This window comes from Geotrypetes seraphini, chromosome 5 (assembly GCF_902459505.1).
Source record: "Geotrypetes seraphini chromosome 5, aGeoSer1.1, whole genome shotgun sequence".
Classification (NCBI taxonomy): domain Eukaryota; kingdom Metazoa; phylum Chordata; class Amphibia; order Gymnophiona; family Dermophiidae; genus Geotrypetes; species Geotrypetes seraphini.
This window is the reverse complement of record NC_047088.1, coordinates 21,826,973-21,851,631: the sequence shown is the minus strand read 5'-3', so window position 1 is coordinate 21,851,631 and position 24,659 is coordinate 21,826,973. Positions and strand designations below refer to the sequence as shown.

The 24,659-nt window shown below is 43.7% G+C and overlaps 1 protein-coding gene across 1 annotated transcript in view; it reads left to right on the top strand.

Annotated features, from left to right (window-relative positions):
- Positions 1–704: 704 nt before the first annotated feature.
- Positions 705–24,659, top strand: part of GAB3 (GRB2 associated binding protein 3) — a 244,502-nt gene continuing 220,547 nt past the window's right edge. The window contains exon 1 of the mRNA XM_033946079.1: positions 705–894. Coding sequence (XP_033801970.1) covers positions 808–894 — 87 coding nt within the window. The 5' untranslated portion in view covers positions 705–807. The remainder of the gene's footprint in view (positions 895–24,659) is intronic.

Here is a 24,659-nt window from a genome sequence, read left to right as displayed (position 1 = left end):
AGTTACTTACCGTAACTGTTAACCAGGGACAGCGGGCAGCTATTTTCACAACCCACCCACCTCCCATGGTTGGCTTCTCTGCTAGATATATGGACTGAGCAGACGCGCCCTGTGCTGGGTGGGAAGGCACTTGCACATGCGCGGTGCGGCAGATTCAAAACTTCTAAGTTTTCTATAAGTCTGCTTGTCCACATCTGGGCTCCATGGATGACGTCACCCACATGTGAGAATAGCTGCCTGCTGTCCCTGGATAACACCTGTTATGGTAAGTAACTGCTTTATAGTTTCTAAATCTTTCCTTTTGGCCAAGTCTTAATAATAATATTGTGATTTATAGCTAAAGAGAATATGATCACGAAACTGTTTTATTTTACTTTTGTGATTATGATAAACATACCAGGGCCTCAAAAGAATAGCTGGCGGGGCAGCGAGTTTGAGACCACTGTTCTAGGGTCTGTGTGGGCTCCTTGGAACTGACCGCGCGCCAGTCACGAGAAAGGAGCCTCCGTCAGGGACCGAACGGTTATTTTTTTTGGGAGGGAGGGGGGGCGGGCGAGGAGCAGCAACGGTCGCAGCACGTGCCCTCTTTTGTGTCTTGTGCGCGTTGTTGTTTTGTTGATTCCCCAGCTCGGGGCCGTGGTCACGTGCCGGCTCTCGCGCATTGTGTTTCGACTGGGCGGGCGGGAGGGAGCCCGGCGGGGCTGTGAAGCAATGACAGAACTTCCTCCTTTTTGGCACAGCGCTGTGGGGAAGGCGGCCGGAGGGAGCCGCTCGCTGCTGTGACTTTCCTGCCTCTCTCTCTTGTTTATGAGGGGGGCCGCGATGAGTGCGGGGGACGTGGTGTGCACCGGGTGGCTCATCAAGTCGCCCCCCGAGAAGAAGCTCAAGAGATACGTAAGTAAAAAAAACCCACAAAAACCTGTTTTGCCGAGGATGTTATCAGCCTGCTGCGTTAACTGTCGCTTGGGATGCAGCTGACAAAAAAAAAAAAAAAAAAGGTTCACGGGGCAGTTAGTGTGACCTGTCTTGCTCGAGCGTTCCCGTTCGTGTCACCCCCTTCCCCCCCCCCCTTCATGAACGCTCTTTTGCTGCTTAAAGAAAGTTATCTCGAGAAGTTATTAAGGCTCCCGACAGATTTCGGTCGAGTCCGTTGCAGTTGGAAGAACATAGACGTATTGCACAAAATGTATTCTTGTTCGGGACAGGTCCTTCCCCCCCCCCCATCTCTGCTCTTCCTGTGTTGACTTCGCTAAGAAACCCCCTGTGGGCTGTTTGCATATCATTTGACTAGTTCTCGATAACTCGGGGGACTCTGGCTCTGTCCCAGCAACGGACGCTGCTATTATTCTTTTATTAGCAAGTTCTGCTAAGTGTCTGGTAGTAAAGTTGCAGCAGTTCGGAGATGGGGGGTCTTTGGATCAAAGGAAACCCGACTAGAAAGTGCAAGTGCAGCGGAGCCCCCCTGGCTTCCTACTCTGTGGCGTGGTCTGTCCATCGTTTTGAATAGCTAAAGGGGGTGTGCGTTGCAAAAATATAGGAAACGATCGCTCCCAGGCCTGCAAGGAACAGACTCCGGTGCAGAAATCAGCTCGCCAGTTTACACGTCTGTGCGGATTCCGTTTGCTTGCATGTTCGAGTAAAACCTGGCTTTGTGATCTAGCAGGCTTGATGCTCTCTTCGTTGACGTTGAATTCTAAACACTAATGTTTGCAGCCCTGGGTTCTCAAGGGCTCGGGAGCTCTGCCAGTGTTTCTCTTAATTTGCTATCTTTTTCTACTGAAGTTTAGCATTTCTGGCTGCTAGCTTTTTGCCTGTCAAATGAGGACGCTTTGTCCTTTTCAGAAAAAAAAAGGACATCTGCCTCCCTTTGGTACAGTAAACTTACCCAGTAATCTAACAGAGGAGCCCCTTAAAGTATCCTCTGGAAGCTTTCTATGAATCTTTCTTTCTTTTTTTTTTTTTTTTTTACATTCAATTAAAATCCTTTTACATTTGCTTTTCAAATCCATTTTCTATATTTTTAAACTGATCATTTAAAAAATTTTCTGCTGTAAATTCTAATGGCTTTTATCAAATAGTTTTCTAATTCTTCAACATCCACTAGATTGCTCAAAATATCAATTAGCTTCTTCCCCTGGCTACTTTCCTTCTTGATATGGGTCTTACTCCTAATTCTCTTTTCCTTTTGGATCAAGATATTGTTGTGTTTATATTTTGCTATTTTTTTTAAATACTAGAATGCAGCTTATACTTTTGTGCCTTCCCCTTCTCAACTTCTCATGTATTCCCATAAATGGCTCTCTTGGATTCACTCTTTAGCTGTTATATGTATTCATATCATGGTGATACTGGGTTTGACTAAGGTCATTGCAACAGCAGTAGCTTAATGTGCTTAGATTTATTATAATGATCCTGTTCAAAGCAGGAAAGTAATAATTAGAGGAAAAAAGAGGCTGGTGTTGTCACCTAAATCAACAACTAAATTGACTTAAAAACATTGACCAGAACTGCTGTTTTAAGTGAATTTTAAAATCTAATTTTTGATGTGAAATGACTTGAAGCTCTTAGCTGATTTTTGAGCATTTGGCATGTCTGCTGTTGTAAATTATTCAACCATGCTGTATGCTTGAGAAATTCAATCATTCTTATCCAGTACATCTATAATTTATGAAGAAGCTTGATCATTATTGATCCTATTTACTATGGATTTTTTGCTTAGGAGCTTTCATTTCCATACCCATCTTTTGCTCTTCCCTAAGTTTATATACTGTTTTGTTTTTATCCACATGTTATATATTTCACTCACCTTCGGTACGCTCATGCAACACAGAAACTTAACTTCAGGGCTGGAGGGAGGTTTACAAGACTAGCTAGCCCTTCTTGTTACATATTGGCCAATAGGAGTCACTAGAAACAGTAGCAGTTCTCTTCTTTCCCTTTCAGATTTCAAATGTGTTTCATGTCCAGACCATAAGGACCAAACAAAAATAAAATTACAGCATACTGTATATTTGTTTTGCAAGTTTCCACACTCATCCAGTCAAAAAAATACTGTATATCAAAACTAGATCAGAAATCATAAATGCAGAAAAAAAATGAAGAAAAACAGACCTCATACACAGACTAGAGGTCTGCACGGGAACGGGGATCGCGGGGATCCCGCGGGTCCCGCGGGGATCCCGCGGGTTCCCCCCCTGGCCCACGGGACTCCCACGGGGACGCCCCCTGGCCCACGGGACTCCCACGGGGATGCCCCCCTGACCCACGGGACTCCCACGGGGACGCCCCCTTGCCCACGGGACTCCCACGGGGATGAAAACAACCTACCTAAATTCTGGCGATGCAAGTCTGGCGTCGCGTCGGGAAATAGCCATGTTGAGCAGTGAGCTCAGCACGTACACAGATGAAAGCCTTGCTTGCTGATTGGTCCGGCGGCCCCGCCCCACCGTGCCGCCGGACCAATCAGCAAGCAAGGCTTTCATCTGTGTACGTGCTGAGCTCACTGCTCAGCATGGCTATTTCCCGACGCGGGCATTAGGCTGTTTTTTGTCATTTCGGGTGGGGGATGGTAGCGGCAGCAGCAGCCTGAAAAAGAAATCATCCTGGCCGGGTTCGGTGTCATGCTCCGGAGCTTCTACAGCCTTCCTATCTCCCTCTCCCTTCTACCTGCGGCTCTCTTCGGCAACTTAGCAGCAACGATCGACACAAGCTTCTGGCGTCGGGGCCTACCCTCTGCGAGTCCCGCTTGTTTCAACTTCCTTTTTCCACAAAGGTGGGACTCGTAGAGGGAAGGCCTCGATGTCGGCAGCTTGTCTTGATCACCGCTGCTGACGAGTTGCTTAAGAGAGCAGGGGGGTGTTGCCAGGTGCAGGTAGAAGGGAGAGGGCCAGATGCAGGACTCGTGGGTGAGGGAGGAGAAGAGAGAGGGGAGAGAAACAAAAGGAAATATTTCATACTGGGCTGGGCCGGAGTGGAGAGAGGGTGGAAAGATTCTGGCTACAGGGTGCATTAACAAAGGAAAAAGGGGGAAAGCTGAAAATGGAGATAGTGACACAAAGAAGAGAAAGGGTAAGCAGGACCTTCTGAATAAGGATAGAGATACAGAGGGGACATGAAGAGGAGGTGAAATAGAGACATAGAAGTAATGCTGAAAAAGTGTGGGTGGGGGGGGGGAGATAAAGACATTGAAAGGGCAAATGGTGAATATGGGGTAAAGACAAGGACAGAGACAAATGAAGATTCTGAAAAAGTGGTGAGATAGGGATATAGGTGAGATGGACACAAAGAAGGGTGATGCTGGAAAATAGGTGGAATGGTAATTCTGACAGACACAGAAGGGAAATGCTGGATCAAGGAGAGATGGGGCTCAGGCTGGATGGAATGAGGAGAAATGCCTTGTTGGCCCGGAACTTCCTCTCCTACGTCAGAATTGACGTCAGGGAGCGGAATGCTGGTCAGCGCGACGCTTCTGCAGGGAAAGCTTGGGACAGCGGTGGCTTGGGGACTATTCCCCGATGGCGGTGGCAGCAAACCGAGTGGCTTGGGGGAGGGCACGGAGAAAGAAAGAAAGGGGGCAGACAGAGAGACAGAAAGAAGGGGGAACAGGGAGACAGAAAGAAAAAGTTGGGGGAGAGAATGAGGTCTGGAGGAGAGGAAACATACAGGAGGCTGAAAGAAAGGAAGAAAGATTGGATGCACAGTCAGAAGAAGAAAGTGCAACCAGAGACTCATGAAATCACCAAACAGCAAAGGTAGGAAAAATGATTTTATTTTCAATTTAGTGATCAAAATGTGTCTGTTTTGAGAATTTATATCTGTTGTCTATATTTTGCACTATGGCTCCCTTTTACTAAACCGCAATATTGTTTTTTAGCGCAGGGAGCCTATGAGCATTGAGAGCAGCGCGAGGCATTCAGCGTAACTCCCTGTGCTAAAACCTACTATTGTGGTTTAGTAAAAAGGGAGGGGGTGTATTTGTCTATTTTTGTATTTTGTTACCGAGGTGACATTGCATAGAGTCATCTGCCTTGGGAAATGTATATGGCAGATATCTTTGTTTTGTGTTCAAAAGAAAAGGAAATGCATTTCTGGTTTTATTTCTACAGTGTTGAAGTACTTGTTGGCCCTTGCTGTGACTGGTGGGGATCCCCAAGCACCGCCAGCAGAGGACCTCCTCTAGAGATGGTCAGAACTCCCCTCCACCAAGCGCAGCAGTCGCTGGCAGCATCCATGAGCCACTGAGGTGCCAGCATCTGTGACTCAGGGACGCTACTGCTGCCTGCCAAGCTTGGCAAAAGGGACCCCAGGCCAACTGCAAAGGAAGTCCTCAGCTGACAGTTTGTGGGTTCTCATCAGCTGAGTATTTATATTTTATATTTACATTAGAGGTTCTGGTAGAAACCCATTTACAAAGTATGTATTCTTCCCAATTAATATTTCCAAATTAATAGTCTCTTTGCTTATTTGTAAATGGGTCTCTACCAGAGCCTTTAATTCAGTAGCATAATTAAATAAAATAACTATTTCTGAAGTTTATAGGGAAGGATGGTGACGGAGGGGATTCCTCGCGGGGACGGGTGGGGACGGAGGGGATTCCTCGCGGGGACGGGGGGGGGACGGAGGGGATTCCTCGCGGGGACGGGTGGGGACGGAGGGATTCCTCACGGGGACGGGTGGGGACGGAGGGATTCCTCACGGGGACGGGTGGGGATGGGTGGGATTTTGGCGGGGACGGGTGGGGACGGGTGGGATTTCTGTCCCCGCGCAACTCTCTAACACAGACAGCCGGGACTGCACTGTACCCTAAGCCGTCTGTATCATCACTGGTCTGAAAAAAACTCCATACATAAATATATCAGTCTCTCATGCATTCAGTGGACTCTGTTTTCAATAATAGCCTCACTGCAAAAAACATACTATCAATGGCTACAGGTGGGCAAATGTGCAGAAAAGGCTTATTCTCAAATTTTAAAGTATAAATGTCACTTATCTAAAAATCCTGTGTTGGTGGCAGTTCATGTCAGTTTCATCTTTTCAAAAAGCTGCCCCTACAGTCCTCTTTCCAACAAAAAGCACTCCTGTTTTGCACCCTCAATGGTTCTACATCAGAGGAAATTTTTCACTGAAACATCGCTCAAGTATTCAAAATTTATAATAGGCTTCCGCACTCCTGCACTGCAGAATCGGCCATAAGGACTCCATCATTGGGGGAACGCCTAATGTAACAAAAAATCAAAGTACTGTAGGACAGTGGTTCCCAACCCTGTCTTGGAGGAGGACCACCAGCCAGTCAGGTTTTCAGGATACCTCTAATGAATATGCATGAAAGAGATTTGCATGTAATGAAGATGATAGGAATGCAGATCTGCTCCATGCATATTCATTAGGGCTATCCCAAAAACCCAACTGGCTAGTGGTCCTTCAGGACAGGGGACCACCACTGTAGGACATACTACAGAGTCTTGCAGAAATTTGAGAATGTGCATGTGCTAACCACATGCTAAGTTATTTCTTTAAATATTTTTGACAGGGTATGTCGGGGGCAGAAAGTGGATGTTCCTGTACTAACCAGTTAGCGCATCTATGTTACAGTACGCTAGCTGGTTAGATCATGGATAACATAGGAGCCCTTACTACCTATAAAATAGATTTTGGTAAGTGCATAGCCATTAATTGAAAAAAAAAAAATTAAAAATGAGGATTTTTACAGCCACAGTAAAAATGTCCTTAGCATGCAGGAAAAACCCACCTAAGATTGTATTAAGGCTTAGTAAAAGGAACTCAAAAGTATTCATGTATTCAGGTTGTTAGCTACTTTATTACTACTACTATTTATCATTTCTATAGTGCTGAAAGGTGTACGCAGCGTTGCACATTTAACATGTAATATATTGTAAGCTCTTCTTAGCAGGGACAATCTAATTTGGACAGACAGGACATATAGGGGTTGGAAATCAATTGCAGAGAGAATGATAGGATGGATAAAGGTAATTTTATAGTGATTGTGAGTTAGGAGTTGAAGGCAGCCTCAAAAAGGTGGGCTTTAAGCTTGGATTTCATTACTGATAGAGATGGAGTCTGACATAATGACTCAGGCAGTCTGTTCCATGCATTAAGTGAAGCAAGATAGAAGGGATGGAGTCTGGATTTGGCAGTGGAGGAAAAGGGTACAGATAGAAGGGACTTGCCCGGGGAGCATAGGGGAAATAAGTGTGAAGAGATATTGAGGGGCTGCAGAGTGAATGCACTTGTAGGTCAGTAAGAGGAGTTTGAACCGTATTTGTAAATGGATGGAGAGCCAATGAAGTGACTTGAGGGGAAGGTAATGTGAGTATGGTGGCTCTCGCGGAATATAAGTCATACAGCAGAATTTTTACCACTTTACCACAGTTGCTCAAAGTAGGTCACTTGAAGATGTACCATAAAATTACAAACTGAAAATTGAAATGTGCAAACATTTACAAAAGTAAAAAAAAATCAGATAAACAACTTAAAATCCAACAAAGCAATAACTAGAAAGAACAACATTCTGTGTAACTTTGTTTCAAACTCAGTGGAACTTTTACTAAGGCCGTTTTAGCACGCACTAAATATTAGCGTGCGCTAAACGCTAATATATCCATTATAGTCTATGGTCGCGTTAGCATTTAGCGTGTGCTAAAACGGCTAGCATGCCTTAGTAAAAGGACCCCTCGGTGTAATTCTTCAGGCTAATACTGTACTGAGATTTTGCTTGTTTCCCTCTCCTTCCACAGCAGTCTCCTACTTAGAAAACTATACAACTCAAAAGCTCCTTGGCAAGAGTCTAATTCCACAGTAGTGTGGTTTTGGTAGATGCAGCTACTATAAAGTTATAACAGAAAGGGGACATATATACACACATAGACCCACTGGTATAGTCTGATAAAGCCTGTCTTCCTTCTTTCTTCCTATTGATCCAAAGGAAAAGCAAAACATCAAGACCACACTAAACATCAATCGTTTTTAAAAAAAAAAACCCAACAGGTTTCAAGTTTATTTAAAAATTTAATATACCGCCTTATTAAAATTCAAAGCGGTTTTGCATAATATAAAACCAAAGTATAATAAGAACGTACGTTCTTATCTTTGCCTTTCTCCTCCACAGCCAGTTGTGAACTCCATTTCTTCTACCTTACTGCACTGTACATATAGAGAATTACATGAGGACAAAGTTTGACCCTGCCCCCGCCCCCATCTCCATGAGTTCTGTCCTTATGAGTTTTGTTCCCATCTTGGACTGTTCCTGTGAGCTCTGACTCTGCCTTGCAGGCTCTGTCTCTATGGCTCTCCCCATCGCCACATCATCCCCTTGGACTCTATCGTAACCTGCATAAGCCTTGACCATTTATGATCTTGTGTTTAAATCTTTTTGTTAAAGTATTAAAAAGGGATAATATTCTGCACAACTGTTGTTTGTAAATCACAAATAGAGCCTTTCATGTGGATCTAGTGTTAGTTCAACCTTCCCAAAGATTTGGTTGCCTGTGTTTTTATATCATCTGGGAAGATAATTGGATTGTCTTTCAGACTTGGGTGTAGAAGAGAACCAACAAGTGCCTGTTAAATGTTGAAAATGTTCCTTGATGCATCAATGATGGATGAATCTGTTGCAGTAACAGTTAGATGCCTGAGCAATTGGGCACATGATGGAATTATGTTGCAGGTTGTAGGAATCTGCTCGGTAGACAATATTCTTGCTGCCACATCAAAGATAGAAAAGGCACGAATGATGTAATTTAACAGTAGGTCATTTAAATCCAAAAGCAGTTTCTGCAGTTTTTTTTAAATCATTGAATTCAGTTATGTTAAGTTTTTAAATATTGGTACTAGCATTTTATAAATGCTATTCCATCTAGTAGGAATAGCCTGTTTAAGGCTAGTCTCAAGTAGAGAATGACACGGGGACATAGTTTGTCTCCCTTTCCCCAACCCTGCCCTACAGTTATCCATGGGTACCCATCTCCATATCATTCTCTAATTGGGAATAGAGAATGATATGAATTGGGAAATGAGTCTTTATGCTCATCTCTCTGGTTTTGTTTAAATTCAGACTAAAAGCTGGAGGCTGCTTTTAAATATTAATCCCTTATTCACCTTTTTAATAACCATAATAAATGAAATTCTTCAATCTCTATTTGTTTTGAATAGACTGTAATCTCTGTCAAGCAGAGACTGTCTCGTGTGTTTGTGTACAGTGCTGTGTATGTCTAACAGCAGTAATAATGTTATTTTGGAATTAAAAGCACATGAGTAGCTGTGATCTATCCAGCTTTTACCATGTTGCTAAGAAGTTTTTTTTTGTGTGTGTGTGTGTGTTTATGTGACTCACAATAATCATTAAAAATTCAGGAATGTGAAAGCAGCATGTGATAGATGGCATTGGAAGTTGAGAGATTTTGTCCACAGTCAGGTTCGTAGCCTGTATCTTAGTTTTACAATATAAAGACCATTCAAAGAGAAGAGGAATAATATGTCAGTGGGTACTGTTCAGCAGCTTGCACCTTCAGTAATTTAAAGATCTCTAGGCATATTAGGTGGTGGTGGTCTTCTTTTTTGCTCTCATTCAGCCAATGTGCATTTAATTTTCAACTGAGCAAATCAAGTTAAACTTGTGGTAGTGTAATCGCTAGTGATTTTATCCAAATTTAAGTATTTCAGGCAAAAGTAGAAAGGACATCCCATCGGAACAACTATATTACATTACATTTACATAAATATTTATGAATCACTGATGTACCCCAATAGGAGTTCAATGTGATTTCCAAGTTAATAAGAACCTGGACATCACCAGGAATTACAGTATAGAGTGTTGAGGTGTAACCAATTGGGCAATTGTCGTAATTAGAATATTCAGTTTCCACATTTCCATCCCCTGTAAATTTTGTCCATTGTTGAGCCTTTTAAAGTTTAAACAGTCAAGGGGAAGGGAAAAGTGATGGGGAGGGTTATAGGTTTCAAAGGTTTAAGGGGAGGAGGGGTAATGGGGGAATTTGGGAGGATAGGGGTCATTTGGATGGTAGAAGTTTTTTAATGTACAGTGCTACGTATGTCTAGCAGTGCTATAGACATGATAAATAGTAGTATTTATCATTATACCATTCTCCCAGGGAAGCTCAGAACGGTTTACAAGCATTTATTCAGGTACTCAAGCAGGTTTATTCTATAACCTTGTAGTTTATAGAATTGATGGCTATTTATTTATTTTTAGCATTTATAGACTTTTTGCGGATCATACCAAGATTTGTAACAGAGTAGACACTGAAGAAGGAGCAGAAAATATGAAAAAGGATCTGCAAAAGTTAGAGGAATGGTCTAATATATGGCAACTAAACTTCAATGCAAAGAAATGCAGAATAATGCATTTGGGAATTAATAATCAGAAGGAACCGTATATGCTGGGAGGTGAGAGACTGATATGCACAGATGGGGAGAGGGACTTTGGGGTGATAGTGTCCGAAGATCTAAAGGGAAAAAAACAGTGTGACAAGGCAGTGGCTGCTGCCAGAAGGATGATGGACTGTATAAAGAGAGGCGTAGCCAGTAGAAGGCAAAAGGTGTTGATGTACAGGTCATTGGTGAGGCCCCACTGGAGTATTGTGTTCAGTTTTGGAGACCATATCTGGCGAAGGATGTAAGAAGACTTGAAGTGGTCCAGAGGAGGGTGACAAAAATGATAGGAGGTTTGCGCCAGAAGACATATGAGTAGAGACTGGAAACCCTGAATATGTATACCCTAGAAGAAAGGAGGGACAGGGAAGATATGATTCAGACTTTCAAATACTTGAAATGTATTAACCTAGAACAAAATATTTTCCAGAGAAAGGAAAATGGTAAAACCAGAGGACATAATTTGAGGTTGAGGGGTGGTAGATTCAAGAGCATTGTTAGGAAATTTTACTTTACTGAGAGGGTAATGGATGCCTGGAATGCGTTCCCGAGAGAGGTGGTGAAGAGGAAAACGGTGATGGAGTTCAAAGAAGCGTGGGATGAACACAGAGGATCTAGAATTGGAAAATAATAGTAAATATTGAAGACCTAAGGCCAGGACTGGGCAGACTTGCACGGTTTGTGTCTGTATATGGTCTTTTGGTTGAGGATGGGCGGGGGAGGGCTTCAGTGGCTGGGAGGATGTAGATGGGCTGGAGTGAGCTTTAACGGAGACTTCAGCAGTTGGAACCCAAGCACAGTACCGGGTAGAGCTTTGGATTCTTGGCCAGAAATAGCTAAGAAGAAAAAAAATTTAAATTGAATCAGGTTGGGCAGACTGGATGGACCATTCAGGTCTTTATCTGCTGTCATCTACTATGTTACTATAGACCACTTTATAGCCTAAGTAGTTTACATTCAGGTACTCAAATATTTCTTCCTAACTGTTCTGGCAGGTTCACAATCTATCTAACATACCTGGGGCAATGGAGTGTTGAGTGACTTGCCCAGGGTCACAAGGAGTAATGCTAGGCTTGAATCTACAACCTCAGGGTGCTGAGGCTGCAGCCCTAATCACTAGGTCACTCCTCCACTCCACCCGGTATAGAAGCTCTCAATAATCATAATCTGACCATGGCAATTTTATACATGAGCTGTTGATATACCAATAAAAATATTTCACTATAGACGGGCATTCTTTGTCCTTTTACTGTTTTAACAGAATTACCTCGGGAGTTTCCACAGGCAACGCTATTGCTTTATGCAAAGCTATTTGTAAATTATAACATGTCTGCCACTTTCCATGTCTATGGTGTATACAGCTGTTCATGAGAGAGATTTGCATGCACTGCCTGCAATGCATGCAAATCTATCTCATGAAAATTCAACATGAATATTCAGAAAAACTGTATGACTGGGGGGTTCACTAGGACAGTGTTTCTCAACTTCTTCAAGCCAAGTACCCCCTAAGTCTAACAAATATCAACTGAATACCCCTGCTCAAGCTCCTTTCCAGACCCCACCCCATAATCGTAATGCAATTTCTTCCATCCATTTTTCAGGTACACAGAATATAATTTTATTAATACATAATGGTAACCACAAAATAAAAAAAAAACCAAACAAAAACAAAGCACAGTGAATACAGAAAAAATGTTCACTTTCATTTATATTCAGGGGGGTTCCAAAAAAGTCAAGGCAGATGACTTTAAAATATACAATGTAATCTCAGTAACAACTATAGACAAACAGAAAAATATAGTGCAAAATATATATATATATATATATATAGCAGATATAAATTCTCAAAACAAACACATTTCTATCACTAAATTGAAAATAAAATCATTTTTCCTACCTTTGTTGGCTGGTGATTTCATGAATCTCTGGTTGCACTTCCTTCTGACTGTTCATCCAATATTTCTTTCTTTTTGCCTCCTGCACGCTTCTTCTCTGGACCTCATTCCCTTCCCCAGCCAACATCTCTCCCTCTCCCTCCATAAGTCTAACATTTCTCCATGTCTCATCCCCCGGATCTTATGCAGCACTTTTCACCACTGCCCACCAGTCTCATGCCCATTTCTCCTTCTATCACCCCTCTCCAGCACCATGCAACATCTCTCCCTTCATCACAATGTCCAATATTCCTCCCCGTTGCATTCCCTTCAGTCTGTCCCTCTGTTCCCTCTCCACCACCATATTCAACATTTCTCCCTCTCATCCTTTTCTTCCTCATGCATCTCTACCTCTCCTTCTCTATGCCCAATTTTCCTCTTTCTTCCTTTCCCCGTGTGCCACCATCTCTTTCCTACCCCTAATAACATTTGAATTTAAGAACTCATATTTTTGATGAATAGTGGTGGCTATAGGACTTTTTTTCAGTAGTTTGTTTAATAAAAACATTTCTTTGAGGTTGTTGTTTTTTTTTTACCACTATCCACATTCTTGTATAGTATTAGGAGGATGAAACCATGGCAACTGCCCTGGGCCTTCAAGACACAGGGAGTACCAACCCAGCCTGAAGTTGAAGAAGGTACAAGCTTTGGGGTCTCTTCCCCAAATTTGGGCCCTGGGCTCCAGCATATCTATTGTTGGGCCTGTTTTCCTTTTGACTATGTGCAAGTCAGCACACCCTCTGTTGCCTCGAGTATAGATTCAGTTTCAGGTACAGTCGGTACGAGTATTGCTCTGTCCCTAGAAGACATTAAACCTTGATCTATAAATAAAAAGGCATGAACTAAATCTAAAAAAGTTGAAGCTTTTATAGCAGTTTGTATTGGATGTTTGCTTGGTGTTTTTCTTAAGTGGGTGGGGGGGGAGTTTAAAACTGAGATAAATGGAACCCTTTGATAATCACTGTGTTCAAATATTTTGGGGTAATTTTTTTGTGGCAATGATATCTTAAGTGTATAATGTTTACTTTTCCCTACATGAAGGATTTTTGTGAGGAAGCCTTGTTATATTGTGGTATGTCATTCTGTACTGATTAAACCAAAGTTTAACCCCAAATGGGTTACAGAGTATTCACTTCAAGAGCCTGCCTACAGAGCTGACAGATTTGTTATATGTATTTTTTTTTCTTCAGCTCTCTGACACAAAGCTTTTTTTTTTTTTTTTTTTTAAAGAAAAACACATTTTTAACAGTCTGCTGCTTTTCTTGGCAAGCCGGGTGTCAATATGGTCAGCAAAACCATTTCCCTTGACTAAATAATTTGGGTGGAGCTGGAATGCTGTGAAATCCCCAGTATAATCTGTTTCTGTTAGGTTTTATCCCATTCTCTACCAATGGAAAGACTTATTATTAGAAAGGGAGGGTCAGCATGTTTTATATCATTAAGGCTTCTTCAGGAAGCTTGTGAGACATGGTGAACTACAGTATTGTTTTTCTTTTTATTTAATAGGATTAGTTTTTAAAATTCAACTTTGTGGTGAAGAATTTTGGTAGCTACATTGGTTCCTGGGGAAAGCTGGATTCTTTGCAGGTGTTGCTAACCTTTTCTGTTGGATCAGTGTATAAACTAGCCAAAGGTGAGGTGCATAAATTTTCCAAACTGTTTGGATTGTTACTTCACCTGAAATTGAGACTTACTTGGCCTAAAAAAAAAAGTTATTATAATACTGTCAATGGATAGATAGACTCTAACCTAACCCAATAAAAACAAGTGAAGCCTGAAAAGCATCTTCAGTGTAATTCAGTCCTGCTTACAGATATATTTCCAGCCTGAACGCATGGACTGTAAAACAAGTTAAATGGGTCACAGAGGATCAGGGCACAATTTAACATAAATGGCAACTCTCTTTTTACATGTCAGAATTGTGGCTTTCTAAACAGTGCTTCACAATGAGGGAAAAACATAATTGCAAAAATACAGTAATTCCCTCAATCCTTCAAAAAAATGCCTGAAGTAGGTCACAAAAGGGCATCAGAAGCATCTGGAGCTCAGATATTGCGCAGTCTTCATCGGAATAAACGAATTCCACAGCATGAAGCATACCGCTTTGCTTTCTTCCCTTTTCGGGTTAAGGTCTGTGAAAAATTTAAGCCCGGGGAGAGAATGAATGATAATCCAGTTGTACCAAATGGAGAACAAAACCAACATGCAATAAATACACATACGGACAAGATTTTATTTTATTTTTTTATCTTTATTATTTATTGAAATTTTTATATACTCCACAAGAACATTCTTCTTGTACAAGTAAAACAGAAAGAAAATATATTAAAAATACTCGCATTTACTGCTACTAGGAACATAATCAATCTTCTTTAGACCACTAACTCAAATAGGGGAGAGAAATTGAATAAATTAGAGATACAATATTTAGGAATATATCACTAAATTAAAGGTTTAACAGCTATTAACCCCCTCTTTTCTTCCTGTTCTTAAACATTCCCAGTAGCCAAACCTTTCAAGTCTAAAAAAGCACGTAACTGATCTGGTGTATAGTAGACATATTTAACTCCTTGATATTTAATCAAACATTTGCATGGCTATGTTAATAAGAATGTTGCTGCAAGGGTTAAAGTCTCTACTCTCATAGCTAGGAATAATTTTCTTCGCTCCTGCATTATTCTCGTGACGTCGGGAAACAGCCATACTTTATTTCCTAGGAATACTAGTTGAGGATTTTGAAAATACAGTCGCATAATTGCATTCATGTCTTGTTCAAAGACAAAAGAAATGAACAGTGTGGCCCTCTCTGGATTCAGAAATAGTAGATTCTAAAAATTCAGTAACATTAAGAGCGTCTGTTGGCACCAATTCCTCTACGCCTGGTGTAGTTCCTACAATTTTCTTTTTAGGCAAATAGTAAATTCTATTAAGTGGAGGAAAATGTTCTGGGGATAACTTTAATATATCAGTTAAATACCTTTTCCAAATTTCAGTAGGTGTAACCCCAAAGGCCTTCGGAAAGTTCAACAGACGTACATTTAATCTTCGATTGTAATTTTCCATTTGTTCAATTTTTTTGCTCAAAACTGTTCTTTCCTTTATCAAATTATTGGTTACAGCTTGAATATTTACCACATTGTCCTTAACTTCTTTTATTTCTGTTGAAAAATCTTCTTTGACTTTCTCCAAGGATTTACCCAAAGCGTCTACAGTATTTACAAGTGTTGTTAATTCTTGTGAAGATCTGGCTACCTAGATGTTTAACCGCTCGAGAGAATCTCAAATCTTTTTGAGGGTGACCACCTCAGACTTTGTTGATTCAGAGCCAGTTCCAATGCTGGATTGTACTGCTCCTTGCTGCTCCAGGCCTCCGATACAGGGTCTCCCCAGTGCTAACTTCTGCAAAGGGAGCCTCCGATAGGACCGTGAGTTCCTGAGCAGGGTACGGGGGCAGAACAGGCTCCCGGGGGGAGAGAGACACCTCCTGCTCGAAGTCTCCAGTCGCTCTTCCGGCTGGAAATAGCCCGAGCCTTCCTCCTAGAGTTTCGGGGCCAAAAGAAGCAGCAGCAAAGTCCAGAATGGATCTTTGGATGGGAGTAGAGGTCCAGGCTGCAGCGGGCTCAGAATGGACACTACTCTTCCATTTTGAATGAGGCATTGTGGATATAGAAGAAAAGAAAAATCTTCTGGACTGCTGGTTAAACTGCCGACTTCACGCTGCCACCATCTTAACTCCTCCCCCGACCATGGACAAGATTTTAAATAGTCAGGATCAGTATATATAAGGGCTCATACAAATTAGTAAACTGAAAATAATGTTTGTTTATGCGTTTTCTTATCATGCTGCTTTCAGAAATATTAAAATAGGAAGCTTGTTTAATTAATTACAGAACTGTATAACAGTCAGTGGCGTAGTAAAGAGGGGGTGGGGGTCCTCCCTGGGCGCTGTCTTGGATGAGGGCGCAGTCACCTGTTTTCTCTGCCTCCCTGTCACCGCACATGCGCACCGCTTCCCTTCCCCTGTACTTTTGTAGCGTTGATAGCGTGCCAGCGTCGACTCTTCTTCTGTCGTCACTTCCGAACCTAGGAAGTGGTGTTGGAGAAAGAGTCAACTCTGGTTCAACAGCAGTTTGAGGGTTGCTGCTTGCACCAGGAATGTTACAGAGGTACGGGGAGAGGGAAGCGCAGTACACATGCGGCAGGAGGGGGAGGGGTGGAGAAGAGGGCAGGGGAGGGATGCCACCGCCCCGGGTGCTTCTCACCCTCGCTATGCCACTGATAACAGTAAGAGGGTTACACAAAAGTAACTGCCAGGCTGGCTGTGTTTGAACAGCATAGAAAAAGACTTTAAAAATTTTCGTAGCAAACTTTGGAGAAGAAGCATCTCTTGCAACCAGATGACATCATTGTGGATGGTGGCATTCACTGCTCAATAAAATTCTTAACCTTAATCACATTGGCCCCGATTCTAATTATGGTGCTGTAAGTTAGGTTGCATTAGGTGCCCCTACTGCCACCTAACAATTTTTAATTGGTTCAATTGGCAAAGTAATTGACTGTGTTGATTTAAAAAAAACAAACAAACCCAATTAAAAATAATATTTTTAAAAAATGAAGATGCCCATAGGTATCTCCAAAAACAGCGCCATTGTCCCAACTAAGGAGGCTCCATTCAGTGGCTAAGGCCACTGTAGGCATGGTTAGCGCTGGAAATGATCTTAAGGGCTGTTGGGCACCTCTAGATATGATTCTCATCAAAGGTCGGCACCTACCTTTCACATAGCTGCAGTTTTCCAAATAGTGCCATTCTCCAAATGGTACCTTCTAAGCGACTGCTGATTATGGTACTGTTTGGAGAATCTGGCCCTTTGTACGTCTGTCTTTGGTTTAAGGAGATTTTATAGGCTCCACTGTCGTTTTCCTGGTATGCAGAATAATTAACTGCACGAAGACCAGGTTTACATATTGATACTGACATCTCATGACATCAGATTTTTCTCTCCATTTCTTACTTTTTTTTTTAGATTCAGGTTTCTTGGATGGTAGCTACATAGATTGATAGGCGGCTTCTCTCAGGGATTTCCATTGAAAGGTCAAGTAGAGATATTTCATCAGATTGGCAACATTTCCTCATTGGGCTGACTTCCTGAAAATGTCCTGACCTTGGAACTATTCTTGTAGATGGTACTGGAAGCAATCGAATTTGGCTGGGTGTTGGGGAGGAGGAGGGGGTTTGTCTTCACTGTAACTCAGTAATGAACAGTTCAAATATATTTGATTGTTTATTGTTTTCTTGATATACTGTCTAGTCCAACTCATGGGTCATGGTGGTTTACAATTCAAAAGACATAATTTAGAAAAGGAACTCTACTTAAGATAGGGAAGAACACATTCACACCATATTAAAAAGGATAAAAGCAATAAAAACTTGCATTACTGAAGATATACTATATAGATTTCTGCTACCTCAAGCTATACCTCACAGCACGGTTTCAGTGATTTCAAGAGAAAGGAAGGTTAAATGCTTACTCAAAGAAAAAGGTTTTTAACATTATCTTAAATTTCAGAAAACTGTGTTCAAGATGAATATAAGGCGGGGAATCGTTCCAAGATTTAAGAGCCAGGAAAAAAAATGTGAATTTTTTTTTGTCTAGATTCATATTAAGTGAGCTGAGGAAACCAGCTGGTTGGCATCCAGAGGCCATAGATGATGAGCAGGGGTATAGGGGTCACTAGCCTTGAGAGATATTGAGGAATACCAGAGTGTAGAATTTTATGAACTAGACACAAGATTTTGAAAGTAGAATGGTAGTGAACATGCAAGAGCAATCGAGTGAGTTTGTCATAGTGTCTTGCATAACAGAGAAATTGAAGAGCATTATTCTGCAAAGTTTGTAAACATTTCAATTGAGTACCAGTTATTCCTGCATATATAGAATTACAATAGACTAGTTTTGATATAACAAGAGTATGTGTTAGGGTATGAAGTGAACTGAAGTCAAGGAAAGAGTGAAGTGAACGTAATTGTCTCAAAGTGAAGAATCCTCATGAATATCTATATCAAAATTGACCAGATTAAATGTTCATGCTCATTCAGTCAAACAATAAATTATTACTATTTAGAACAATTTTTTATATATATATTATTTTATTGCTTTCTTCTTTTCATAAATTAATATATGTGAGTGAAACATCCTTTCCTCATTCCATCACTCATAGAGCACCAATGGTTCTACAGTGCTCTATGAGTGATGGAATGAGGAAAGGATGTTTCACTCACATATATTAATTTATGAAAAGAAGAAAGCAATAAAATAATATATATTAAAAAATTGTTCTAAATAGTAATAATTTATTGTTTGACTGAATGAGCATGAACATTCAGTCAACAGTGCTTGTGTGTGTCAGTGAAACCCAATCAAATAACACAAGTAAAAGCACTAATCCAAAAAAGTCAATCAGATAGAGGACTACTTATCTTAATACTGTTGTCCGCAAACTTAATTTCATCTGGTCAATTTTGATATAGATTGTGTTCACTTTAACCCAGGCAACTGAAATCTCTCTGGGACAAATATGCGCTAGTTTAGTTTGCGAGGGCTGCAAAATAGTCAGTTTTAAGAACATAAGAATTGCCGCTGCTGGGTCAGACTAGTGGTCCATCGTGCCCAGCAGTCCGCTCACGCGGCGGCACCCAGGTCAAAGACCAGTGCTCTAAATGAGTCCAGCCTCATCTGCATGCATTCCAGTTTAGCAGTAACTTGTCCAACTTTGTCTTGAATCCCTGGAGGGTGTTTTCCCCTATAACAGACTCCGGAAGAGCGTTCCAGTTTTTTACCACTCTCTGGGTGAAGAACTTACTTACGTTTGTACAGAATCTATCCCTTTTCAACTTTAGAGAGTGCCCTCTCGTTCTCCTTACCTTGGAGAGGGTGAACAATCTGTGTTTATCTGCTAAGTCTATTCCCTTCAGTATTTTGAATGTTTCAATCATGTCCCCTCTGCCTCCTCTTTTCAAGGGAGAAGAGGCCCAGTTTCTCCACTTTCTCACTGTACGGCAACTCCTCCAGTCTCTTAACCATTTTAGTCGCTTTTCTCTGGACCCTTTCAAGTAGTACCGTGTCCTTCTTCATGTATGGCGACCAGTGCTGGATGCAGTACTCCAGGTGAGGGCACACCATAGCCCGGTACAGCGGCATGATAACTTTCGACTTGTCTGAAGATGAAGTCCCCCACAACGATTGCTGTTCTCTCTATCTATCTTCTCTTGCCTCTCTAGCCGCAGGTCCGTGTCCCTGGTGTATGATCATCTCTCCAGCCACAGGTCCATGTCCTATGTGCACTTTCATCTTCCTGGTGTTGGTTTGCAATGGACTCATTTTCCTTGTGGTTGTCCTTCAGGTGGTCCTCACTCACTGTAGGAGTATCTTGGTCCTCGCTCACTTTAGGTGTATCTTGGCAGGTCCACTGTTGTTAGTGATTTTCCACGGCCTCCCTGTATGCCTGTTCGATGAACTTCTCTATCTCCCTGACTTCTTTCTCAACGGTTTCCTCTGTCATGAAGTTTTCTGCCTCTCTGTCCTCCTTTTCCACTGCTCCAGTTCCTTGCATCGAGTGCATACATAAGACCGCCTCCCAGAGGGAAGGTAGTCATACATTTGGCAAACGGTGCAGAAAACTGGGTAGCTTAACATCCTGCTTCTGTCTGCTGCATTCATTGCTGTCCGCTTGCCGGACTGTCATCTGAAGTGGCTTCTCCTTGTGTAGGAATCTGTGTAGCGTCCTCAGTGGTACTATGAAATCCTTTTCTTGATTTTAAACCTGCTACCTCTGTTGCTTGTGTGTGTCCTCTGTGTCTGCTGTGATTGCCCTCTGCTACTACTGTGTTTGTTTATCTACTGCTTGTTAGTCCTGTTGCCCTTGTGGTACTTGCCTGTGTAGGTGTCCTTCCTTAGTGTTTCTTCTTTGCTCGTCCCTTTTTAAGACCCTTCGCAAAGGCGCTCTTGCTAAGGCGAGCACCTTTAAGGCTCGCCTTCGCGTGCTGGATGGCTGAGCGCCGCTGGCCCCTCCCCTTTTAAGGAGGAGCTCCGGTGGATGATGTTGGGAGTGGGCGGAGCTACCTCTCGCCAATGCCCCTTGCTCTCTCCTGCCTTCTCTTGCTCCTTCTTCCTCTCTGCTTTTCTTTCCTTCATGCATGGTATGTCCCCTTCAATGTGCAATCCATCCACTAACTCAGTCGCTTTACCAACTACAAACAAGATTACTGTTCTAGTAACCAGTGTGCTTTACTATTAGGTAGAGATGAAATATGGGTTAAAGCAAATTTACCTTGGCATCAAGCAACGAGGTAAAACTATTCGAACACTTAGAACTAAAGCCATAGGTGTCAGTTTTGTAGGTTCTGAGCACCCCTAGTATTGAGCTTGCTCCTTCATTGTATCCAGGGAGAGGCAGTTTGTGTTGTGTTTATCACCCCTAATCATGTTGAAAAGTTGACATCTATGATTAAAACAGCTAATCATTTAGGCATTAATAAGGAGACAAGGGGTTGCAGTGCTGTGAGGAACCTGTCCCGAGGGACACCTAACCTGAAGGCAGTCCTGGACTAATCTTGCAGAGAGAGACACAGCACAGGAAGGAAGTGCTGGGCTGGCCTCACAGAGATACAGAGACCCTGCACAGAAATGGAGCGTGAAGTCACATGAGTTAGACCAAAATGCACCAGCAGGTTCCCTCTATCAGGATCTCGGCCTGTAGGTAGCCAAGTCAATCTGAGGTCTGACTCACTTTTCTTCTTTCAGCAGTTTATATTAAATAGTTAAACATAAGACTAGTGACTTTATTAACCTTTTAAGCATTTAATATTTTACTTATAGACCACCAGATTACTTAGGTATTCTTCTATTAAGTTTAGCTTTCTTTTATCCCAGGACAAGCAGGCAGCATATTCTTAACGCATGGGTGACGTCACCGACGGAGCCCCGGTACGGACACTAGAAAGTTCTAGTTGGGCGCACCGCGCATGCGCGAGTGCCTTCCCGCCCGACGGAGGAGTGCGTGGTCCCCAGTATCTTCGTTTCCGCGGAGCAAAGAAGATGCATGTGTTTTCAATGGCCGTTGAAAAGTCAGTTCCTGCCTTCCCGCTCGCGTAAATTTTTGTTCTTTTTCTCTTTTTCCCTTCGGGTTACTTCCCTTTCTATTTTCAAAAAAAAAAAAAGAAAATTGTCGATTTTTCTTTATTTTTCAGGCCAGCCCCGCCTGTTGCCACCATACAGGCCTCCGTCTTCGATTTTGCGGAGGCCGTGTTTCCCTTCATACCCCCTCAGCCGGGCTTTAAGAAGTGCCAGCGGTGTGTACGCCCGATCTCCCTCACCGACACGCACAATTGGTGCCTGCAGTGCTTGGGTCCGGATCATCGGGCTGACACCTGCACCCGCTGTGCCACTTTTAAAAAGCGCACATTGAAAAATAGGCAGATCCAGCAAAATATTCTTTTCGGTACCGGATCTGCCATTGAACCTGCCGCGACGTCAACAGCACCTCAGAAGTTGGCACCGACTACTTCGACGCCACCAGATCCTTCTTCGGGGCGCTGGCCCCAGGTAAGCCGGCTAAGAAGCCTTCCACTTCCCTTGAGCGCCCTCCTGCCACGGCTGCGACTCCGGTCCTCCCGGCATCGTGCCGACCCCGCAAACGCTCAGCTCCGATATCGGTGAGTGCCTCGTCATTGGCCTCCTCATCGCCGGAGCGTGGAGCGGCACCTATGGTACCGAAGAAGAAAAAAGCGGTACCGGTGCCTCCCCTGGAAGACTGCATCACGGCCATACTCCAAGCCCAATTGCAACAGCAACAGCAGCTGCAGCAGCAACTCCAGCACCTGTTGCCAGCAATGTTGGCCCCACACCTTCCGGTGCAGGACCGGTCCGAACCTCGCACGGTACCATCGGTGTCGACCCCCTCGGTACCGATCAATACTTCCATGCCAGTGCTCTCGTCTGAACCACACCGTTCCCATCCTACGGTGCAGGCCCGCTCTGATACCGACCCTTCCCGGCACCCGGAACGGCGCCGGTCTTCCTCTCCCGGTACCCCCTCGGTATGCTCCGGCAAGTCTCTCTCCAAGACCTGCCATACCGAGCCCCCCACACCGACGTCCCGCCGTGCGCACCCTGACATCAGGGACCCGGACTTATGGGAAGAATCCCCACCCGGTACCGAGGAAGACGCTTCATCGACAGACGAGGAACCCTCGGTGGCTAATACCGGTTCGAAACCCGAACAGTCCTCTTTCACCAAATTCCTCAGGGAGATGTCGGCGGCTCTTTCCATTCCTTTAGAGTCTGACTCTAAAAAGTCCCAGGCTTTTCTCGATGCCCTAGACTTTGAGCAACCTCCCATGGAATTCCTTAAGTTACCCGTCCATGACATCCTACGGGAAACTTTTTACAAAAATTGGGAGAACCCCCTCACTGTCCCCGGGGCCCCTCGCAAACTGGATAGCTTGTACCGGGTCATTCCAATCCCAGGGTTTGACAAGCCTCAATTGCCCCATGAATCTCTCCTGGTAGAGTCCACCTTGAAGAAAACTCAGGGCTCCAGTGTCTATGCCTCCACCCCTCCTGGCAGAGAGGGAAAAACTATGGATAAATTTGGCAAGCGCCTTTTCCAGAATGTGATTCTGGCCAACAGGGCAAATAATTACACCTTTCACTTCTCCTTCTACATGAAGCATCTGGTGCAACAACTCTCCGCCTTACAAAAATACATCCCTGAACGTAAGGTCCCCCTCTTCCAACAGCAAATTTCCAGTCTGCTCCAACTCCGGAAATTCATGGTACGCTCCATTTATGACTCATTTGAGCTGACCTCTCGAGCATCTGCCATGGCTGTTGCCATGCGGCGTCTGGCCTGGCTGAGGGTTTCTGACCTCGACATCAACCATCAAGACCGCCTGGTTAACACACCTTGTCTTGGTGATGAACTCTTCGGGGAGTCCCTGGACTCAACAACCCAGAAACTCTCGGCACACGAGACCAGGTGGGATACTCTGGTGAAACCTAAAAAGAAGACTCCGCCTGCTTGCCCCTACAGACAGCAGTCTTCCTACCAGCGTAGGTTCTCGGCCAGACCTCTCAACCCGCCACAACAGCAGCCTCGCAGACCTCGTCACCAACATCAAACTCAGGCTCGCTCCCAGTCTCACCAACCTGCCAAGCCTCTTCCTCTGTCAAAACCATCTCAACCCTTTTGATTCCTTTCTCCAGGACATAGCCAGTCTCCCGCCATCATTGCCTCTTCCTCAGCCTATCGGAGGACGCCTACAACTTTTCCTCAACCGTTGGGAGGTCATCACATCAGACCAGTGGGTCCTCAACATCATTCGCCACGGCTACTCTCTCAACTTCTAGACTCTTCCACCAGACAATCCTCCCATAGAGTCTGCTTTCCACTCCTCCCAATCCTCCCTCCTCCTGAGGGAGGTCCACTCCCTTCTTCTTCTCAACGCCATCGAAGAGGTACCCTCAGACCAAAGGGGTCAGGGATTCTACTCCCGCTACTTCCTGGTTCCCAAGAAGACAGGAGACCTCCGTCCCATCCTCGATCTCCGGGACCTCAACAAGTGTCTGGTCAAGGAAAAGTTCAGAATGCTCTCCCTTGCCACGCTTTACCCTCTTCTCTCTCAACACGACTGGCTATGTTCCCTAGACCTCAAAGAGACCTACACTCACATTCCAATTCATCTGACTTCACGTCGCTACCTCCGTTTTCAGATACAGCACCACCACTATCAGTACAAAGTGCTACCCTTTGGCCTCGCATCATCGCCCAGAGTGTTCACCAAGTGCCTTATTGTGGTGGCGGCCTTTCTCAGGTCTCACAACCTCCAGGTGTTCCCCTACTTGGACAATTGGTTGGTGAAAGCACCTACGTCTCCACTTGTGCTACAAGCCACTCAGCACACCATCTCCTTCCTCCATCTCCTGGGGTTCGAGATCAACTACCCCAAGTCGCATCTGCTTCCCACACAGCGACTTCAGTTCATTGGAGCCGTTCTCGACACCACTCTGATGAGGGCGTTTCTCCCCTCCAACCGCCAACGAACTCTGCTCCACCTCAGCCGTCAGGTGCTCCTTCGTCACTCTATTCCAGCTCGGCAGATGATGGTCCTCCTGGGCCACATGGCCTCGACGGCCCATGTGCTTCCTCTGGCACGACTCCACCTCAGGACACCTCAGTGGACTAGCCAACCAATGGTCACAGACCACGGATCCTCTTTCTCATCCCATCTCTGTGACATCGTCTCTTCAGCAATCTCTT